Source organism: Xiphias gladius, chromosome 8 (assembly GCF_016859285.1).
Source record: "Xiphias gladius isolate SHS-SW01 ecotype Sanya breed wild chromosome 8, ASM1685928v1, whole genome shotgun sequence".
In the NCBI taxonomy this organism is placed as follows: Eukaryota; Metazoa; Chordata; class Actinopteri; order Istiophoriformes; family Xiphiidae; genus Xiphias; species Xiphias gladius.
In genome coordinates, this window is record NC_053407.1 from 13,644,320 (window position 1) to 13,665,670 (window position 21,351).

At 41.6% G+C, this 21,351-nt stretch overlaps 2 protein-coding genes across 2 annotated transcripts; both read right to left on the reverse strand.

Annotated features, from left to right (window-relative positions):
• Positions 1-6: 6 nt before the first annotated feature.
• nudt4a (nudix (nucleoside diphosphate linked moiety X)-type motif 4a) lies at positions 7-12,404 on the reverse strand. Its single transcript, XM_040132390.1, has 5 exons — positions 11,865-12,404; positions 7,176-7,286; positions 4,680-4,724; positions 4,280-4,367; positions 7-1,813 (listed from the first exon to the last, which is right to left on the reverse strand). Exons 1-5 carry the CDS (start codon positions 12,165-12,167, stop codon positions 1,599-1,601), a joined length of 762 nt encoding a protein of 253 aa, XP_039988324.1. The 5' UTR covers positions 12,168-12,404; the 3' UTR covers positions 7-1,598.
• A 2,281-nt stretch (positions 12,405-14,685) lies between these two features.
• On the reverse strand, positions 14,686-21,251 carry ube2na (ubiquitin-conjugating enzyme E2Na). The gene is made up of 4 exons (XM_040134196.1): positions 20,991-21,251; positions 17,570-17,816; positions 16,819-16,959; positions 14,686-15,991 (listed from the first exon to the last, which is right to left on the reverse strand). The coding sequence occupies exons 1-4, from the start codon at positions 21,018-21,020 to the stop codon at positions 15,945-15,947; spliced, it is 465 nt and encodes a 154-aa protein (XP_039990130.1). The 5' UTR covers positions 21,021-21,251; the 3' UTR covers positions 14,686-15,944.
• Between the last annotated feature and the right edge of the window lie 100 nt (positions 21,252-21,351).

A 21,351-nucleotide genomic window follows, 5' to 3' on the forward strand; every position in this document is an offset into this window, starting at 1 on the left:
AATACACGTTTTTATTTGAAAGGTTTTATATACAACACGATGGAGCACAGCAGAATATTCCAGTCACATGCACAAATAGAAAAGAGGGTTATTAAATGATCTTTCCAATTCTCCTAAATACAAGAGTCACTGATCGTCAATAAAATGAAATAACATAATTTGTACTCACGTTATGAGGTATTGACAAAAAAAAAAAAAAGTCCATGACTTACTGTCATAGTTTTCTGTTCGTGATGGCTGGGGGTATTTCGTTGTGAAACATAAATAAATAATTTCAGTCACCGCATACTTAAAACTGTACAATCAACTGCAACAACAAACCCGAGTTTCCTCCAACGTCCCGTGGTTCAAATCTCACCCGTGCTGAGCAAATAAAAGCGGCTGGTCTCCACGGCGTGTGTAAGGCAGCCCGCACTGCTCCCAGTCGGTGCTTTAGCATGTGCAGTGCTCGCAAGCTAGACACATTTTATCGTTGTGTTTGTGAAGGCACTTAAGAGAATCAGACTTAAAGCACAACACACTGTGGCTCTCCTCTAAAACCAAGGCCTCCGTATTGTATTCTCAGACATTAACAGGAGGTCACACTTGTCAAATGCACATGATAACAGTAGTTTCTGCAGAAGATATGTATTATTCCTTGTCTAATACAACCTGTGTGTGTTTGTGGTGTTAAATACTGTCCGTCTTTGGCACATTTGTAACTTTTGATAACTTGACTGTGCGCAGAAGCTGATAGAATTGTCTTAATTGGGCCAACATGCTGTCATTACCTCGATTTAACAGTCAGCCTGACAACATTAAAGCTATGTACAAATAAAATGATGTTTGAGGCAGGACTATTTAAGTCTTCATTTCAGTGTGGTGGCTGGTTTGCAGATATTCCTCTAATCTTTATTACCGTGTTACACTCTTACTAGTGATTAGAGACGATACTGTGTGTACCTGTGAGGTGGTAATTACAGGAGGAGCAATGCTCTTCACACTTCTGCATCAGGGGAGACTTTGCCCCAACTCTCTTTGTGCGATTACGCGAAATACCTCAGACGACTTGAACCTTGGTGAGGCGACAGCAGTAAAAAGTTTGCAAGAGAATGAACTGTAATAAAATTATTCACACACATGGAGCTACTCCTCTTCAAAATGTCTTGCAGAATGACATCATTTGGCACTGAGTCACCATGGGGGCAGGACTTTCTCCAATACCCAACACTTCCCAGTACCGCCCTCCAGGAAACCAACCCAACACCGTGTGCACTGCCAATCACATATTCAGCACGTAAGACTAAAAAGGATCTTTACATTGCATAAGCAGCACGCTGGGAAAACCCATCTGAAGCTGAACACTTTAAAGGAACACATGTGCTCTATTAAGCTGGTGATGGCTGGTAAAAAATATACATATAAAATCTTAAGTATACTTGGAAAACATTTTGGCACTCTTCAAGCCCACTTCAAAAGGGTTTCAAATCAACTTCAAGAAGTCTGTACTGTACATATTAAGAGGCTGCATTAGTAATGTAAAGAATGCAGAAGTCTTTTCAGATCATCAGTCCATCCCGGTGTCCTCTCAGAAGAACTGCTCGCTGCCGGTGATGGTCCTATCTGTTGACTAGATCTGAGCCCTGCGTGGAGCAAACAACATAGCGGGGAGCGTTGTTGTCCGTCACTTGGGAGCTGGGGCCGTTGCCATTGGTCGGGTTGCACAGGGGACTGCAGGTGTTTGTGAGTCTGCGTAGGTACTCCGCGTGGACAGGCTTGTGGGTCTGCAGAACCTTGATGGCTTCTTCAACCTTGAACCACTTCCTCTTCCTCCCTGCAAGAGCATCAAAGAAAGGGCAAAGGAAGTGCACGTTGGCATACGGATAGCGCTGATCGACGGGTAGGAGTTTGCTGTGGTGTCTCAATGGCACTTCAGTACACTGACCCTCAACTAGCTTGGCCTTGCACTGCTGTCCCTTTCGCTGTCTATCCGTAAGTAGTTTTAATAAATAAATTTATTCAAACCCATCACCTCCTCATATTCAAATATCCATCTATCCAAACAGCATTTTGCTAAAGGAATCCACTGGGGCCTGTGATAATCAGAGGGTGGTGTGAGAGGGGAGGATTCACCCGCTTTATGTTGGCACCCCGAGGAACACCACTGCTGGCCTTTCAGTAGAGGGGGAGAGTAAATTAGACCAGTAGCGCAGAACCCTTTTCTGCTCTCCGTCTCTCGCGCAGGGCAAGACAGGACAAGTAAGGAGGGGGCTGTGGTGAGTGATGGTAACTGGAAAAAAACTGGGCACAGTAAACATTTCTCCCCCTTGTGAACAGGCTGAACTCTATTTCTGTAGGTGAAGGGAGTAAATGATCGCGGCCGCTTTTTTTCTAGACAAGTCACAAACAGTTTACGTTTTGAGTGACTAAGTCCCCTGAGAAGGATTAGATTTGAAATACCAAGCACATTCAAAACAAATAGTGGTAGTTATTTTTGCCAATACATGCCCTACATTATCCACATTGAGAGCAAGTTTTGCAAGAGTGAGACAAAAGATGGGCAATGGGATAATAATTTAAGTCTTGCAGCTGCTAATTATTGTTTATCTCCTGATTACTTCTTCGATTCATTAATTAATCTTTTGATCTATAAAATGTCAGAAAATTCGGATCTTGTTTTGACCAAACAACCGTCCAAAACGTAAAGATATTCAGTTTATTATCAAATTAAACAGAGACAAGCAGAGAATCATCATAACAGAGAAGCTGAAACCCGAGAATGTTTGGCAGTTTTGTTTTTAAAAAACGACTTAATCAATTATAAAAATAGTTGGGGATTAATTTCCTGTTAATCGACAAATTAATCATGTTAATTTACTTCACTATAATATGGGGATTCTTGTTATTATAACATTGGAGTAGCGATGACGCCTTTTAGTATTTGTCCGCACCTCCTGATGTATAAGAGAACATAGTCAAAAACTGGTACACAATATCGGTAATGTGGCGCAGTTGTGCAATGGTAGTTAATTTAATACCCAGTAAACTACTAACTTGTGTTTAAGGGAAGAAGACAAATTGTTCCTACACTTTTTTCTGTCTGTATTTTAAGACTGTAAACACCATAGGTCACTGGGTTAGACTCCATCGATACGTATGTGTCCCAGTTTCTCAGCTTACAAAGTGATGACCGGAGGCCCAAACAGTCTTTGTGACTAGTTTTCCTTTATTGAGATTTTAATGTGTCACTTCAAATTGAGCATAATTTGGAATACTGGTTCAAAACCTTTGCTGTAATTTACTGGTGAACAGTGACTATCGAGTACGCTTGATCAAAAATTTGCAAAGCATAATGACTTATTGGTCTCCACCCTCCCTCAACCTTCTGACCCGTGACCTACAAATTGTTTTTTTTAATTGTCATAGGACCAAACTGGTCAGAATAACTTCTGTTTGTTTCAATTGTGCACAAAAATATTATGTTGTGTAATAACATGATTTATGCCTAAATGTTTTAATTTGCCCGAAAACTCTTACTTACGTGCTCCGTTTTTTTTTTTTAACTACTAGTAGCACTGGGGAGCAATGTTTCTATGAGTGGCTCCCTGTTTTGTTTGTATAATGAACGCGTGGCACGAGACACATTTCTGTCACCTGTTTCACACCGTTTGACCGGTCGACACACGCAAAGAGCCACAGCATCACACCAACAAGGCAGAGGAAGACGAAGACGGAGACTGCAAGCAAGGAAGCGTGCATTTCATGATTTAAAATACTAACAAAGAGTCGGCTTTGCAAGTGTTTTACGAGGAAGGAAATACACTCAACACTTTTGTTAGACCTCAACATTGTGTTTTCGTGAGAAACACTGGATGTAAACAGGAACTTTGTTTGTGTACAAGAAATCTCCACAGGGTAATTTTAATTTCCCTCTGTGCAGCAGATTGAAGGGGCTTAATTACTTACTAAATAGGGGAAATTATTTAAGTGCATCCCATCTCATGTGACTAAGAGGACAAAAACCTCTTCAAAATATAAACAAGGCCTATCTTGCCCCGACATCAAATGTATGGGTTTGATAACCACAATCAAATTTAGTTGGTTTGAACAGGCTCCAGGAAGAAGTACAGTGACATGATGTACTGTCTGACAGCTGTATTTGAAGTCTGTATAAAAGGTCTATGCCTATGAATTATTACATATTTTGTTCGTTATTTTACTGTATATGGGTAAAAATAGCTTATTTTATGCAAAACTATTGGTCAAATGACAAAGTGAGAGTTAAACAAAAGGGGCATACCAATGTTGACAGAGTCCTCCCAGTCTTCCAGTGTCTCCGTCACTATGAGGGTATAGACGTACGTCCTGTGCTTTCTGTCCTGATTGTGCTGCAAAGGTTTAGATGAAGACACTACTTTATATTACTGCCATAAACTGCGTCAATGCAATGCAAAGCATGCCAAGTTTTTGGATAAAGAGATGTGTAAACTCTGATTAGCTGCACTGTTTTTTTTATAGACCGTACATGAACAAAACAACATAACGCTCTGACTGACTGAGGACTGGCACATGAAGGCATGCTAGACATGATAGTAGGGTTGCCAGCTAAGTTACTTCAGGATTTTGATCAGGGTTATATAATGTATTATATACCACATGAAAATTTATTACAATTTTCCATGACAGTTTGACAAGCTTACCTCAAAAATCCCAAGTAGTCTGCCAAGCTTTCCCTTCACACCAGCCTGCAAACACATGTAGAAAAGTTATAAAGAGTCATATAATACATTTACATACACGCGGTGTCGTGTATCACCAGTACTGAACATTGCACACAGCATATTAAGGAGATTTTTTCATTTAAGTTCATAGGGACTGATAAATTTGTCCTTCCAACACTAACAAAGCTGAATGAAAACACTCTCTGTGCGATATTTTCATACAGTTGCAACACAGCGAGAATGCGTGACCTGGTATTTGGAAAAATGTTTGCCTCTGTTCCTATGTGCATGCACATTCTCAGTTAAACTTTTTTTTTTTCTGATTTAGGAAAGGAAAGCCTGCGGTTTTGTACAATCCTAGCAAAGCCACGTGCCTGTGAGACAGCTTAGCAGAGATGAGCAGGTAGACCTAAACATAGTCTGAATGACAGGACATCGAGACAGAGGGCGCTTAACACAAGTATGTCACACGGGTCAAGATCCATTTCTGCTTATGCACAGTTTGTTACAACTTTATTTTTAGAGGACGAGGGCCACAGAATTTTGCAATGGAAACGTCATCAACTCACATGTATCAGAGGAGATGAGATGATTTCCGATGTGCATAATCTAAAAATTCTGCGATACAAAATGGACGGTTGATTTTCAGACTTCTTTGCTTTGTTCTTGTGTGAATGGATAGTTTGACTCTTGCTGTGTCACATATTTAGGACTTATCCTCTCATTTTATAGACCCCACAACAGACAGACACAATTGCTGTCTCCCAAATCCATACAACATACTAATTATATGCAGTCTAAACTATATACTGTAAACTGTTACAAAAAAATGACCAGTATGAACTTTACAAGGAGAAACCTAAATATCTTTCTGAAAGATTTAATTTTTCCGTCTTTTGACCTTTGAACATACTCTAATATTGTTACTTTTCAAGTCTGAACACACTAGATACTCAAAACCTACTTAGCATTAGAATTGTAGTACATAACTGGGGCACAGCTATTGTCTATAGTAACCAACCACAGAAGATTTATCACTGTCTCGTTTGTGTCTGTTGGCATGTATTTCCCGCTTTTGTCAAACATTGATTTAAGATTGCTGCAGTGCTTACAGGAAAAAAAACTGAATTACACACAATAGCCTAATAGCATTGAAAAATCTCACACACGTGCACAAATTAAAACTATCACATGGATGCGATATTGATGGTGGTTGATGTGTTGAACTTGACAGCAGGGTATCAAAACATGACGTTTTGAATCATTAGTTTGCCACAGTAGTTCCTTTGCGGCTCATCTATATTCAGGCACGTCTGGTCTGAGAGGCACAGGATGTGGGTAACTGGAAACCCTTTCCAAATGTCACTGCCATACTTCAAAAGCTGTCAGCACACGAGGCAGAAGCTCACAGCTCACTCCACTGCACGCACTCTGGCCAACTACCAGCGACCTCTTTACTAAACCACAGAACAATTAAAGAGGGTCGTTTATGCATCACTGCCAAATATTTCTATCCCTCATCTGGATCCGGCTCGCAAAGCAGCGGGAGCATCTCATACTGTGAACAGTGACGACAATAACTGCCAAGAATTTCTGTTTTATGACAATGATCATTTGTGTCTGTGCCTCCAGCCAACGAAAATTAATAGAACAGATGCAGAATTTGTTTTCAGAATGTGCAATACTGACTTTTCAGTTAAGATGACAGGTGACATGTGCAAATTTTGCTTTTGTTAACTGAGGTTATAGTGGGTCATACCAGTGGTCTCGCGGGGTTTAACTGCTTTACTATGTCAAGGTTACCATCACATGGTCATCCATTCCTGGGATGGAATTTTCTAAAAACTTTTTTCATTGATGATTTCACTTGACGGTGGGAAATTCTACCATCTGAGTCTTGTGGAGTCATCCTCCACACCAGACCTGGTCAGCACAAGAAATGACTTAGGTCACAATCTCCATGTTTGCTTATGGTTTATCTTCTACTTTCATTGCATGACAATATAGCTTGTGACAGCAGTGCTGCTGATCAGCTGACTCTCACAGGCGTCTCACAACGTTGGAAATTCCCACAACCGAGAGCACGAGCACACCAACAAAACAGTTTGTACTCTCACCTGTATTATCGTGCAACAGCATTCTAACTTTGACCCCCTTTAAAAATAAATAAAGCCACAATAAATGAATGCTCTCAAGCAAGTTTCAAGTCTCTGAAGGATGATTTTCACATTGCACTGGCAGGAACTGAAAACAGCGGTCCCCTGGAGGTTAGAGAATCTAAATACAAACAGCATGCTTCGGAAAACAGTCAGCAGTGATATGTGGTGTGTGCAATCTGTAGTAAAACATGCAAATACACCGGCATGGAAATGAATCGTTTTAACTGGCTGTTTATAGAAGGTGCCAACCACAAAATGTATTACATGAACCCAACACAGAGTATACCTCTTTGTTAAGTGTGTGCGATGAGCTCACCTCTTCGTACACCTCCCTGACGGCGGCCCCACAGGGCTCCTCCTCAGGCTCCATTCCTCCTCCTGGCACAATCCATTGGTCTGGATGTCGACTGCTGCTCACCAGTAGCACCTGCCAAGGAGAAAATGCCCTTTGTCAGGTCTCTGCTGCCGAGTTCAGTGTGCCAGGAACACGCCAACGGCATTGCCCAGGTCAGGAGTCCGTCATCACTAAAGGTGTCTGGTGGCGGCCGAGCGTGGTGCTATTCCTTTTGGCAGGAAGTGTATAGAACATCTCACATGTCCTGACAGTCATTCCTTTCATTTACTTAATTTAACATGAGTGTGGTTTGGTTTGGGCTGTTGTGCATGACACAATCTTCACCACATAATTAAAATAAGTGAATGAGAGCAACTAGTGTGAGTTTTCATCTATAATCAAGAACTTGAAGAGCTACAAAATATGACAAAAATCATCCAACCTGAAATAACAACTAAAGCCAGACAATATGTTTAAATGAACTCAAATACATGCAGTTGGGTCTTTTTCCAGCATGGTGCCCATCCGGAGACGCAGCCATTTGATCTCAAACCCTATCTGGCATCACACTGACCCACATTAAGATTTCATGCAAATCCTTACTGAATTCTGCCCTCGGCTAACCTGACACGTGCAGCCAGTTTCTCTTGACAGCAAAGGCTGATTAAAAACCAGCACCAGAAATCAGCTCTTTGCCCATCCAACAGCCAAACCTCTGCTCCGGCAGAGGTTTCCCAACATTACGATGTGTCTGCATTCCTCCTGAGACCTGATAGAGTATGACAGATTTAAGAAGAGCACTAATGATAATAATCTTCCCCGCCATCAAAGCTGGCCTCGGCTGCACAGAAATTACTGTGATGAGGGGAACTTCATGCTGCGTGACCCTCATCTGTAGCCGGGTCACAGCCGGTAAGATATAACCCACAAAACATCTCAGGAATCAGAAAGGACTTCATTTAAACTTTACTCACTGTTAGCTGAGCTTATCCATTCATCAACCGCATCAAGAATTATCACACTATAAATCAACAACTTAAAACTCACAACGAGCTGCTGTTTACACACATTGGATCACTGGTATAAATGCCTAAATGCACGTGGGTGTGACAAAATTCAGTCTCTCTCTCTGTCTCTGTTCCTGCATTTTGCAAACTCTCTGGAGACCATATGACTTATTCTTAACACAGGCAACTCTGTCAATATTTATGTATGGATAACAGGCCAAGTTAGAGGGTACAGGGGATTTCACTGTCATGCGATATCACATTCAATGACCCAGATCTGCAGTAGCTGCTTACTCACTAAAACTAGAACTTTCTTGCTCTTTAGAGTACCTAAGATATTTTTATGTCCATTGATAAAACTTTAATGGTTCACATTATGAGTAGACAGTTGTTAAAATATGGACAGTAATATAAATATGCTAAACATAGATCCCCAAAGGATAATTCCCTTACAGCAATCCTGCACCTCCCTCCTTTGATTCCTTATTGTAGCAGAATTTTACATAACACGTTTCGTTCAGCAAACCCAGAATACAGTGCCTATAAAAAGTTTTCCATCTGCACCCCTGCACAGATAGTCCCTGGGGACTGTAGAAACACTGGCTGCTGTCTCACTGACACAAATGCACACAACACACACATGCATGCATGCCCAATTACACACAAACGCCATGTGAAACACGTACGCAGTTGCACATACGCAGCTACTCGCGCAGGCACTCACGGCCAAAAGGCTTTTCAAAAACCCCTGACTCAGCAGTTGCCTTTCTGTATGAAAACAAAAGAGCTTAGCGGGGGAGGTTAACGACCCCAACAGGCACCACGCACACACCTCACTGAGAGTTCAGGGTGAGGAAGAGCTTTGAGTGGGCACATCCACATCAGCTTTAAGGTGAGAATCACCCTGATCACAATCCAGCTAAGATCCTGTTGACAGATTGTATACTCATACTAAGCTTAATGAATCTGGTATCATGAGGCAAGAAGTTAAAACAAAGTTAAAGCATAAATAGAAGTCCTATTTCTTTCAGATTATTATTATTATTTCTGGTCCAGTGACCCAAATGTACAGTGATTGGCCACAATAATACAAACACCTATACAATATAATGCAAAAATGATACTGATACTCTCAGTATAATTTTTAATTTTTGTTGATACTGTGTCCCAAAAAGGCTTGGGCAACAATTCCGTTCAATACTGTTTATTGGCTTTTTAGCAGAAACTTTGATGAAACCTATTGTGGTACCGTTTTACAAATATTTTGTCAAAATTAACGACTAGTGCTCATTTCAATTAATTTTTAAATAGGGAGTTACTAAAGTTCTTGTTTTACATCAGCATTTTGTATGACGTCATGCAAAAACTCTGATTATTCTTTATGTGACTTTGTAAACACTGGTCATATTTTGTTATCTCGTCAATATTGTAATACTGATTTCAAACCCTGCCACTATTGTACACATTAATTAAGACATTTTCTCCCATACTGAATAATTGGCCCCAACAGTTTATTGAAAATTACAGCATGTATCATTACACAAAGAATAAAAATAACATATAATATAGAATTGTCATTTTCCCTTGTATTATGAGGTGAAGTTGGACAGATTGCATTATTTTTCTGAGTACATACAACGGGGCGCCATCCCGTCGACCATTTTTCTGCAGACCAGTTCCTGTCCTCCTGGACTCCAGCTGACATGTTGAGGAAGTGACTGTAAACCAGGCATGCATACTGGACGGATCGCTTACCGCGTGGAGTGTGACACATTCAATCAAGGCAATGACAGTGACGATGAAGGACAGGAACAGCACCGTTTCATCATCCTCCAGCGCAATCAACGGTAATCAAAGTGACTTTTAGCGTTTGTCAGCACGCATGTCACAGAGGAATAGCAGGCAGAGAGAGAGAGAGAGAGAGAGAGATGGGAAGAGGAATGTGTGAGCGCAGGGAGCAGGAAAGCAAATCCGTCAGGGGACAGCAAGTGCCTGCACCTTGTTTCTATAAATTGCAGCCGATAGGTCACTTGATGTTTAGCACACAGTGTAACACTCAACCCCCCCTCCCTACCCAGCCCCCTACAATCCCACTCCCCGTATCACATGTGGTCCTGAGATGGGCCGCGTCACCAGGCAGACACATTGTGATCTAGGACACCCCTGCCCCGAGTTGTCTTAATTTCAGCAGCATCAATCTAAAATAATACAGTGCATGTTTTAGGAAGTGACTGTGTTCTCTACGGGCTCATTTTAAGACTGAATGTAGGCTGCGGAATGAGTTTAGTGGGAAACATATTCAAACCGGTTCATTTGTAATGTCAGAGCCCATATACTGTATATCCCTATTTGTAATTTAAGTTTCTCATTAGCCCCATTAGATCGATTTGATATTGGCATGCGAGGGAACACGTCGCATTTGATAGTCAACTGTAGAAACCCCTACCTAAAGTCAAAAGGTAACAGTGTTCAGTGCGAGCGTGAGCAAACTGAGTCCGTGTGGGAGAAGTCCTGGTTATGCTGATTTTCCTGGGTGACCTTTTAGTTAAATACAGAATCAATATGAATTAAGGAGACATATGTTCCAGCACTCCAGTGCACTCCTACTGCAGTTTAGAACAACTGAATTCATTTATTCAGGGTAGTGTCACTGAGAAGCAACCTCCCTTTTACAGGAACACCCTGACCACATTCACACAGTTACTAATATTCACACCTGGAAGCCGCCCAGTACAACCACAGTCTGATCTGCTGGCTCCACTGGAGCAGCCAGCAGATCGGACTAGGTTAAGGGCCTTGCCCAAGGGCACCACACTGGAGCCGATGAGGTGACTGATGAGGGCTGCTTTTTTCACTTTTCCCACTTAGATTTAATCCTGCCGGTCGGGGGATTGAACCGGCGGCCTTCCCGTCACAAGCTCTTGTTCCCTCTAACCTTCGGTCCACCGCTGCCTGTTGTCAGAAATGCGGAGTGCAGGAGTTGCACGGTGCCTCAGCAAAGGCTTAGCGACCACAGCGGTCAGGTGTCGATATGGAAACGCTCTTGTGTAATAACCAGATCAGCTGGTGCTGGTCTAAGTATGCGCGAGTGAATGTGGATGCGAGATTTTTCAATGGCAGGTGGTGTTTATAGGCCGGGGAGTGTTGCGTTTCAGTCTCTAATCACATGTAATGTTAGACCTATGAAATGCATCTGCAGTTAACGGAATATGTCATCGAATAAATTCTTGAGCGTGCGGGAGTGTTATTGCCAGCAGTTTAGGCAGCACGGTTGCTACCTGGCCACGGCGAGGGTGCCCCGTCTTTATGGGTCGTGAGCTACCTGGATTTCCTTCCTGGACAGGAAATGAAAATGACGGTCTCCTGCCGGGTGCTGGTTACAGCTGGGTGCCAGCTTGTGAGACCCCCCCTCCCGGATGTTTAATAGGGTCGTATATATCAGCCGAGTTGCGTTCGACTGTGCCCGACGCGAACGCACTCTCACACACAGGGACGCGGCGTTAAACCGACACTCGGGTCTGCTCCGCGTGTGACAGTCGGCGCGAGTTCGGGAGTTGAACTGGGACTGTGTCGAAAGGAGCCGCCTGTTGGTAAATGCCCTCTCCTCCAACAGTTCAACCGCAGACTTCAGCCGTCGACGGACGGACGGACAGACGGATCTTACCTCGTCCTCTTGTTCGTTTTTGAAACACAAACACGCCGCTCTTCTCTTGAAGCCTTCGCCGTCGTACGTCCTGGTCTGGTTGGGCTTAAACTTCATCATATATGTTCCCAATCGTCGAGTGCGAGGGGAAACGTCCAAAAAAAAAAAAAAAAAAAAAATGTCGGGAGTAGAGAAAATCTGGCTTCCACCAAACGCTGCGGAAAGTGGCTTCGGCGGGAGACGGCAGGGGCTGCGTATCTCCCACAATATCCCCGACTCAGCTTCTTCAGGCGGTCCCAGTCGAAAGGTGTGCCCTCGGCCCATCCATTCCTGTGCTACGAGACAGTGTCAGGTTGCATCTGGTCGCACACCGCTCCTACCATGGCGATTCAGTGCCGCCGTCAACACGCACGACTCCCAAAAAAAAAAAAAAAAAAAAAAAAAACTCTCGCTCACAATCTGTGGTCGCGGGGCTGCGACCAGCTGACCCGAGAGCTCAGCTCCCGAGTTACGGCGGAGGCCGATGTTCGCCGTAGACGAGGCGATCGATCGATGAGAGCCGAACCCCCCGGGCCCGAAGTGTCTTCGCACGGCCGGCAGCCGCACGCGGCGGGATGAGCGCTGGAAAACGCCGCGTGCGTTAGCGACGCCTCGCTCCGTGCGGCTGGCTGCTGCTTTCAGGTGCCGCCCTAGAGGTCTCCAACACCGGACCACTGTGCCTTTCACCGGGATACTAACAAATCAGGCCATTTGAGACTATGATCGATTTTTTTTTTTTTTTAATCGTCAACTTTCTAGCAAACACCTCCATCCCGTTTTTTTTTTTTTTTTTAAACAGTATATAAGCCATGTAACAGCATTAACCCTCCCATTTCCCTCATTACTCTCCACTTTAACATCCTGTCACACGTATAGAAATGTGGTCATTCTTAATGAGGAGGTGGGGGGTGAACAATTTCCGCCTACAGAAATAAGAACAGACAAACCTACCCCATACAACTAAATAAATAAGGCTACCTTTCATCCCTTGTAGCGCATTTGTATTATATTTCAATTTATATGGGAAATTACATTGTTCGGACAGTTTCAACTACGTGTTTACTTTTAATCAGTTTAGATGTTTTTAATCTTTTTTTTTTTTTTTTATTGTTGCACACCCCACCTGGTCTCCGTTGCTTAACTTATAGCAGCCACGTGACATATTATGTTACTGTGTATATGAGTCGCATTTGGAGTCTCGCGATTGCCCAATTTCCCATGGTAACTGAAGGAAACATAAGGCCATTCCCTGCCGTTTCAAGGTCCCAGAAACAGAACAACGCAGGTTCGGGACCCCCTCGCAGTGCAGCGGGCCAGCCTGGTGGTAACACTCCCAGGGCTGTTTGCAGTGGCATGCGTTTTTCCAGCGCAGTGGGTGAAGCCTGTAATGCACTGCTGGGTGTGAAAGTTACAAAGCTCAGGGGCTCCCTCTGGTGGTGGATGAGGACGGCAGGAGGTGTTCAGAGGCGGAAATGTTTCAGAGGTCTATAAAGAAAAAAAAAAGGCAATTTCATGGCAGACTGTTCCTAAAATCAGGACACGGGCATTCATAACTATCAGGCCATTGATAACCGGCGGCAACCAGAACAAGAAAGGACTCTAATGATAATAATGATATTAATAATAATAATATTTTGTAGTAAAAAAGTCTGAATGTGGAAGCTATAGAAAAGCTTTTAATAATTATCGGAGGTAGAGGTAATAAAAATAACTGCTACATTTAACCTTTTTAATGTAAAATAGTAAAATGGAACAACGCAATGAGAACTCAGAATCCACACACTATGCAGCACAAGTTGTTCTGAATAATATTAGCTAATTAACTAGTTAATTAACTACCAGTAATTATTAATTAGCATTGATTTACTTCCTTTTATTGTAGGATTGTACATGCACAAGTCCAGAATAAATGTACCTAAAACTGAAGATTCTTTGGGTCAAGGTGCAGCCTTGTTCGGTGGTTGAAAGTAACTGAGTACATTTAGCAAGTACACTTTTGAAGTACTTATACCTTACTTGAGTATTTCTGTGTTTTGCTGCTTTATGCTTCAGTTTCACTACATTTCAGATTGAAATATTGTACTTTTAGTTCGCAACTACAGTTACTAGATACTTTCATTTTATTTAACTTAGAAAGTCCTGCACACCCGCACAGGTGTTTTCACGTATGGTGGCTGATGAGAACTCAGGCTGAGTTTGTGCAAAGCTATGACAGGGATTACATGGGAGCCCCCCGAAATCCATGTCCTAATAATGTGTCAAAAAGATGTCACCTGACCCGCCTGTACACACCCCTAGGCTCCTGAGAAAAGAGAAAAGCTGTAATCAGGCAAAGTTACGTCCCACCTGTGGGGCTGGACCAGGGGTGTATTTTTTTTTTTTTTTTTCATAAACTACCGAATAGTATGGTATAAATAGTATAAACTGGATCCACCTCAAGCATAAACATTAAAAATGTTGCTTACATGTTAAAACATATTAATAATCCATTAATGTAACATTAACAAGGATGAATTCTACATAATGAATACTTTGCTGATAATACCACTGTATTTTTACTTAAGTGAATTTTGAAGGGAGGGCTGTAACTTGTAACAGAGTACGTTTCATCTGAGTACTTCTTGCACCACTGGCTTTGCTCATGAACATTCTTATCCAAAATCTAACAAATCTGACCTGCCAGCTATCCCTATCGAAATTACAACATACATCAGCAGTATTTGTCACACTTGTCTTACAGGTGTCCCATCAAGAATCACACGCAGGCAGCTATTTATTAATCAATAGATTTTATTTACAGAACATAAAAGTATGCAGGTGAACTGTTTCATAGCATTCTGAGAGCAGGAAAATATTTCCTCCACAGATCAATAGAAAGATTGAATTTACAAACAGTGAACTGAATACAGACTTTTCAGCCAAAGACCAATTACGACAATCCAGAGTCACAGCCTTGATCATCTTTTGGAGTTTGATCCCGAAAACAACCCAGCATTTCATCTAACACAGGTCAGCCCCTTACGTCGTCAAACAACTGACAGTTTAAATGTAGTCAACGCTTTGTGAAATAAATGCCATTGAAGAAAGTAAACCACTGAGTCTTGTAGAATTAGACTGTGATGACATACATGGAAACAAGCAGAGTAGTTAGTGTTTCAATAGCCGGAAAGATTCACATATAAAAGACTGGATATGGTAATAAAACATACACTATGTGCTAAAACTAAGGAAAGGTCCACAATGTCCACCCTACCCTCAACATTCTCTTTCACCATTCCCAAGCCTACAGTACATCCAAGTCTATACTGAGAGTGGTTGAAAGTTAATGTGGCAGGCTCAGTTTGTTTCTTTTAGTCATATTATTTTGTATTTAATAAACCCAGCTGTGACTTGAAGAAGACGCATGGCTACGATTGCTTGTGTGTCCTGCTGCTGTCCGGTCCGTCTCCAGGTGAGTTTTTACATACAGTGGGTTAGTAGTAGTTAGCTGCTTTTAATAAACAAACAGCAAAACAAAGTTAAAAAAAAAAACAAACATAAAATGCATACCATAATGACCACATCTAGCAAATTTCTCCCTCCCCTCCCCTCCCCAACAGGACACCCCTCCCCTTATACACGCTTGTACAAGCAGCAGCAGTTGGCAAAAGCCTCCCAAAAAAAAAAAAAAAATCAATGGACAAAGAAAGCCAGGTGAGTAGATCTAAAACCTCTGCCCATGCATTTCAACAGTAGTGAGTAAGGACAAAGACGAGCCATTTCATTACTAGGGTGCATTTAAATCACCACTTGTCAGCAGTTGTATTTTCCTTTACTTTATATTTATGTTTATTTTATAATTTATATGTATATGTATATGTGTATGTATATATATATATATATTATATATATACACACACACATACATATATATATATACACACATATATATATATATCCATACACACACATATTTAAGACTGTGTCCTTTAAATGCAAATGAAGTAGGAAGAGGTCTTGGCGGAACATGAGGAGTTGTGTTCACACTTGACTTCCAATTGTGTCTCCACTTGTTAGGCGGCTCTACACTTCATTTTTGTTTCCAGCATAAAGCCTGGTCCATGTCTTGGCTGTAGAGTGGAAAAACAAAACAAAAAAAACAAAACCAAACAAAAAAAACAAAAACAGAATAATAAGATGAGCTGTATAGAATTTACCAATATAGCTCCAAACCACAATTAGTGTCACAGGACTTGTATTGTAAAGACCTCTCCATACACACCATCTTACCACCAGCAACCACCTTCACCATATTTTTTTAAACAAAATTTTATTGTGAAAATGGATGTTGAATTCTGAATATATCCTATAAATTCTAAATGACATTTTCACCTTTATAACTAAACTAGGAGACGCCAACCATTAATAGTGCTTGCAGCTTTGATTTTCAGTTTTTATGTAATTAATGCAATAACCACAAATGACCACAAGGAACCCCTCTTACATCCCTTTTATGCCACTGTATCCTGTCACAAAGTGAGGACAGAGTAAGAGACAATGGAAGAACTTACTTGAAATTCGAAAGATGTTAGTTTTTTAATTTTAATTTTTTTTTTTTAATGAAAACTATATTTTGAGTTCATATTTAGTGTTCATTAAACAATGTTAGAGTATTGTAGTTTCATCATATTTTAGTCATTGTATAAAATAAATATATGGAATAGATAAGTCTGGGCAAGATAGTCAAAAAGAGACACAGCTCTGAATACAAAAATCTGCCTGGAAATGTCAAGTAAAACATATATTGTGTTTTGCTTTTGTGTATGTATGTGTGTATTTAGCCTGGATATTCCTTTAATCCAAATGACAGAGGGGGAAGTGAAAGGTGCACTAGACAAGAGCTGAATATAAAGTGGAATAACCCCGCCGTTGAACGCGGACAGATCACAGTTCTCACCTGTTTCTATGGCTTCAGCTTCATTGGACTTCCACTTCTCTGCAACGTCATTTGCTAGGGGATCATCAGGGTTGGGTGCACTTAGTAATGCCTGGATTGATAGCAGCACTGTGCGAATCTGCAGAGCTGGTGACCATTTATCTGAAAAAAATAAACAAATTAACAAATAAAAAAAACACAGGGATTAATAAGACTAAAGTGGAGGCCAAGAAAAGCAGTGGGACAATTGAGGATAAGATGTTGAATGTAGAGAAAGAAAAAAAGAGAGTAAAAGAAGCAGCACAGGAATAGTGTATCTATTTTGAGCTGCGGGGGCAGTGAGGAGGCAGTGGTGATACGCAGCAGTAGTGGCAGAAATCTCCAGTTAGGGGTCACAAGCGTAGCGTAAGAGGCCCTTGATCTTTTGGGCAAGATGAAATTGGCAAATCCCTCACTTCATTCACAGGCCAAACACCACAGAACAAGATACATACAGGCTTTCCTACACTAACAAGCCTGACTAAACAGAGCAAAGAGAGAACAGATGCAAAGTACCTATTATAGCTGCTTGGGAAGAAACTGATTTTCTGTCAATTGTTATTTTAAGCTATCAGAGGAAGAACACAGGTCTTTTAAGGCAAAACACACTGTATGCCACACATAACAGCTGGAGACTTATGAAAATGGGTTCCACGTCAGACAAAAGGACATGAAACCCACAATCTTCTATGTGCCTAAGCAGTAACTGTCACATTATAATGTACTGACTTACCTTTCAAAATGTCTAGACATATTCTTCCCAACTTGTCCACATTGGGATGATATATTTTGGTCATGAAGCGTACTTTAGGAGCTGCCATGGGATATTCCTCTGGTAAAAAGAGTTCAAGTTTAAATGTGCCCCCCTCAAAAGGGGAGTCCTGAGGTCCAGCAATGACCACATGAAAGTAGCGGGCGTTGCTTTCATCTGGCTCTGCCTTGATGCCTGGCACAGGCTCTGCAAGCAAACGCTGAGTTTCCTGGTATAGAAAAAGAAAGAAAGAGAAAACTAACTGATTAAATCACTACCGTAAGGCCCCGTTCAGACATATGCACAACATCTAGTGTTAAAGCAGGGCGGGAGAGCAATGCGTTGTTCCTTTTGTAAACGGTAGATGCATAAAGGTATGTTTATGTGACAATTACTAGCCAGTTCTTTAAACAATAAAACCGTTTTCTTACTTTCTGTCTGCCCAAAAACTTTTGAGATAATTGCTGCAGCTAATGGTTATTTTCATTATCAACTAATCTGCAGATTATTTTTTCAATTGATCAATAAGTGATTTAGTCTATTAAATGTCAAACAGCAGCTATAAAAAAAAAAAAAAAAAAAAAAAAAAAAAAAAGCCCATCGCCACTTCCGAGTCCTGCGTGGAGTCTTTAAATGTCTTGTTTTGTTCGATCGACAGATATTGAGTTTACTATGATGTAAAACAGAGAAAAGCAGAACCTACTCTCACTTGAGAGGGAGACAGCTGAGAATATTTGGCATTCTTTGACTACTATTTTGCTTGAAACTGACTTTGACATTTAAATATAATATCAAAGATCTAAGAACTACTGAAAAAACAACAACCAAGATATCTGACAAAAATGTGTGTTACATATCTTATGGTTTTGTGTCTGAGGTACTTTGTGCTCATCTCCTTTAGTGATTGCAGCCACTTGGAGCCAGTGTACTGTTTAATACATTATGAGAACTACAAATAAAGATGTGATTCATACACAGCTACACCTGTACCAAGCATTACAGCTAACTGCATTGGTGGAAACTACACATAATAGTGTTGAACTGAGTTTAAAAATATCCTCAGGATTTTTTATTGGATATTGGTAAAACCTGTTTAAAAATTAAATTATTTATTAAAAAAGATTTATAAAAGCTCTCGCCCACACAAGAGAGCTGCAAAAAAAAGTTGTGTCATTATTATTCTAACACCAGAGATGGAAGGTAGGATGTGGACTGTAGTGTGCTTGGCTTTTATCCATTAACACAGAGGAGACGGTGGCGTGGACTGCAATAGTGGCTCAATGCTGTGAGGCTGAAGACTCTGCGCAGTATGTAACTGTCTTTTAGAGGTGACACTGACTCAGCCCCCACGCCACAGGAGACCATTACTGCCACTCCCGCAGCAAGGCTACTCCCAACTCATACTGACAGCCAAGAGGCCTAAAGAAACACACACACCTTTGCTCTAAAAGAGGAGCAGATATCTGGCTTGCGGTACGCACAAGGCAGCCCAAGCGACACACCTAAGAGATGCCTTCAACAAGGAAACTACATTCAAGCTCACTGCTTTGCACGTCATTATTATCTTCACTGTATACTCTGCATTCTCCAAACTGTAGTACTGATAACACAACACAGAACACATTTCCTGCTATATAAGGCCCTTTGATCCTTATCATAACCTATAACCAACTATGTATAAAAAAAACATAGTACCAAATAAAGCCTGTCAACAGCCGCCACTCTTCTCCTGAATGCAACTGTGAGTGAGATTCCTGAAATGTTTCAGATAACCCACAGACAAAACCATGCAGTGAAAACACAGACAGGAGAGGGGCTCCCATTCCCAGTCACACGCTCTGAGGGCTCAAGGGCTCGGTCCACCAAGTACTGTTCCCAGCCTTCCCACCTTTTCCCACCAACAGCCTGTCTGTGGTTTGCTTACTCACCCACCTGCGCAACCTCCTCTTAGCCACCATTCATGTTCCTATAATGCACTTTTGATGCATATATATCAATATAAGGTAGGCCCAGTTCCTTTACAAATCAGGCAAGCTGTATCAATAGTAGGATAAATAAACAATTGTGAATGAACGTTATTTTCAAATATAATAATAATATATTTATAAATATAAATATACAGCTATCGCACTGATGGGTTTCCTATGGAAAAATATGAAGGTAATGTTGCTTCAGTGTGGCTTGTCTATTACCACCACAGTTCAGCAGGAGTTAAAACAATAAAATAAAAAGAAACAAAAATTAAGAATCAACTCAAGAGACAGTCTGGGATTACATGAAAAGACAGAAGACACAGAGACAGTTTAAATCCACAGAAAAGCTGTGGCAAGATCTCCAAGATGCTTAGAAAAACCTAGCTACCAAAGGGGGGGGGGTCACATCAAATATTGATTTGATTTCTTTTTTTTTTTTTTTCTTCCCCTGTTTACTGCACTTTACTTTTAGTCCGTTACTTTCAGTGCAGGAAACCTTTGCACAGTGCTGTGCATTTTCACTGAACACTACGGCCGTCACGGTAGGGAGATGCACGGGTAACTTCCTACCCGTCAAGTAAAGTAATTATGGGCTCGCGTCTGGGTGGTGCGGGGAGCTGAAGACACCTCCTCTTAAAAGCAAAAGGACTTGACAGCTGCCAAACGCCAGCGACAACACTGTACTCCACCGGTCAAGCCGGAAGATTTGACTCCCTCGGTAGCATCTTTAGTATACTGAGCAAGCTGAATCACTTTCTGTTTTTGCCCCATAGGTTCAGGGGCCATGCGACACGAGTCAGACCAAGTATCGCCCCACTCCGTTTGGTAGTTTCTACTTTACCACATTTGTGACCAAGTCATGATGCCAAGATGCAATCTCCTGGCTAGTTACTCGCTTGAGAACTTAAGAAAAATAAAACTACAAGAGGCAAGCATGCCATCTTCAGTTCATATACGGCTAAAATTAAAGCATAATACCGAGAGTATCATGTTAACAGGGCAGCGCTACCTTGTTAAATGTTCCGGTTTTTATCATTCAAATAAAAACACAGCTAACAAACTAGCCGTGGTTAGCAATGTTAGCCCGGTTAGCCAGCCTTCAAGGTAGCACCACAATCTGGTCAAAGGCAACTTGAGTACACCATCGTGCTTAAGAAGCATATTTAGCAAAGACATACCGGCACAGAGCAGATTTATCCGCCATCTTTACAAAGCGCTGGTGTATTTTTAAACCACCCCGTGTCAGTGTATCTGGGCACAGGAATGAAACGGAAGTTACTTTAGCAAAGTAACGTTAGCGAGCTGGATGCTAACGTTAGCACACAAAAGTGTTCACAGGCAGAGCTTTTAGAGTTCACGCTGCGTGTGTCGAGTCTCCAGCCGTGACAGAAAAGTCACACACGCTGCTGTTTTAAGGGTCAAATTCTTACCTTCACGATCCTGCGGGGCAGTCCTGCCATCTTGTCTTAAATGCGGGCTTTTAGCTCTCGATGCCTCCTCTCCGTCGTTGGCATTGACAGCAAACACACGTCTTCCGGGTCCTTTGCGTCCTGACAGAGGATGGAGAGCGGAGCCGAGCAGCAGCAGCTCATCTGATGTGCAGTCAGCGTTTAACACAGATATCATGTAAAACTGCATCAATATAAAGGTTAGAAAGTGTAACAACAGATGCATCAGACTCATGCACCACAGCACTGCAACTCCTTATGATAAGCGCTGCTGGAGTGCTCACTTTGACAATAGTCAATGTAAATGAATTTGGTTTTATAATAAACATTTTGTCACAAAGTC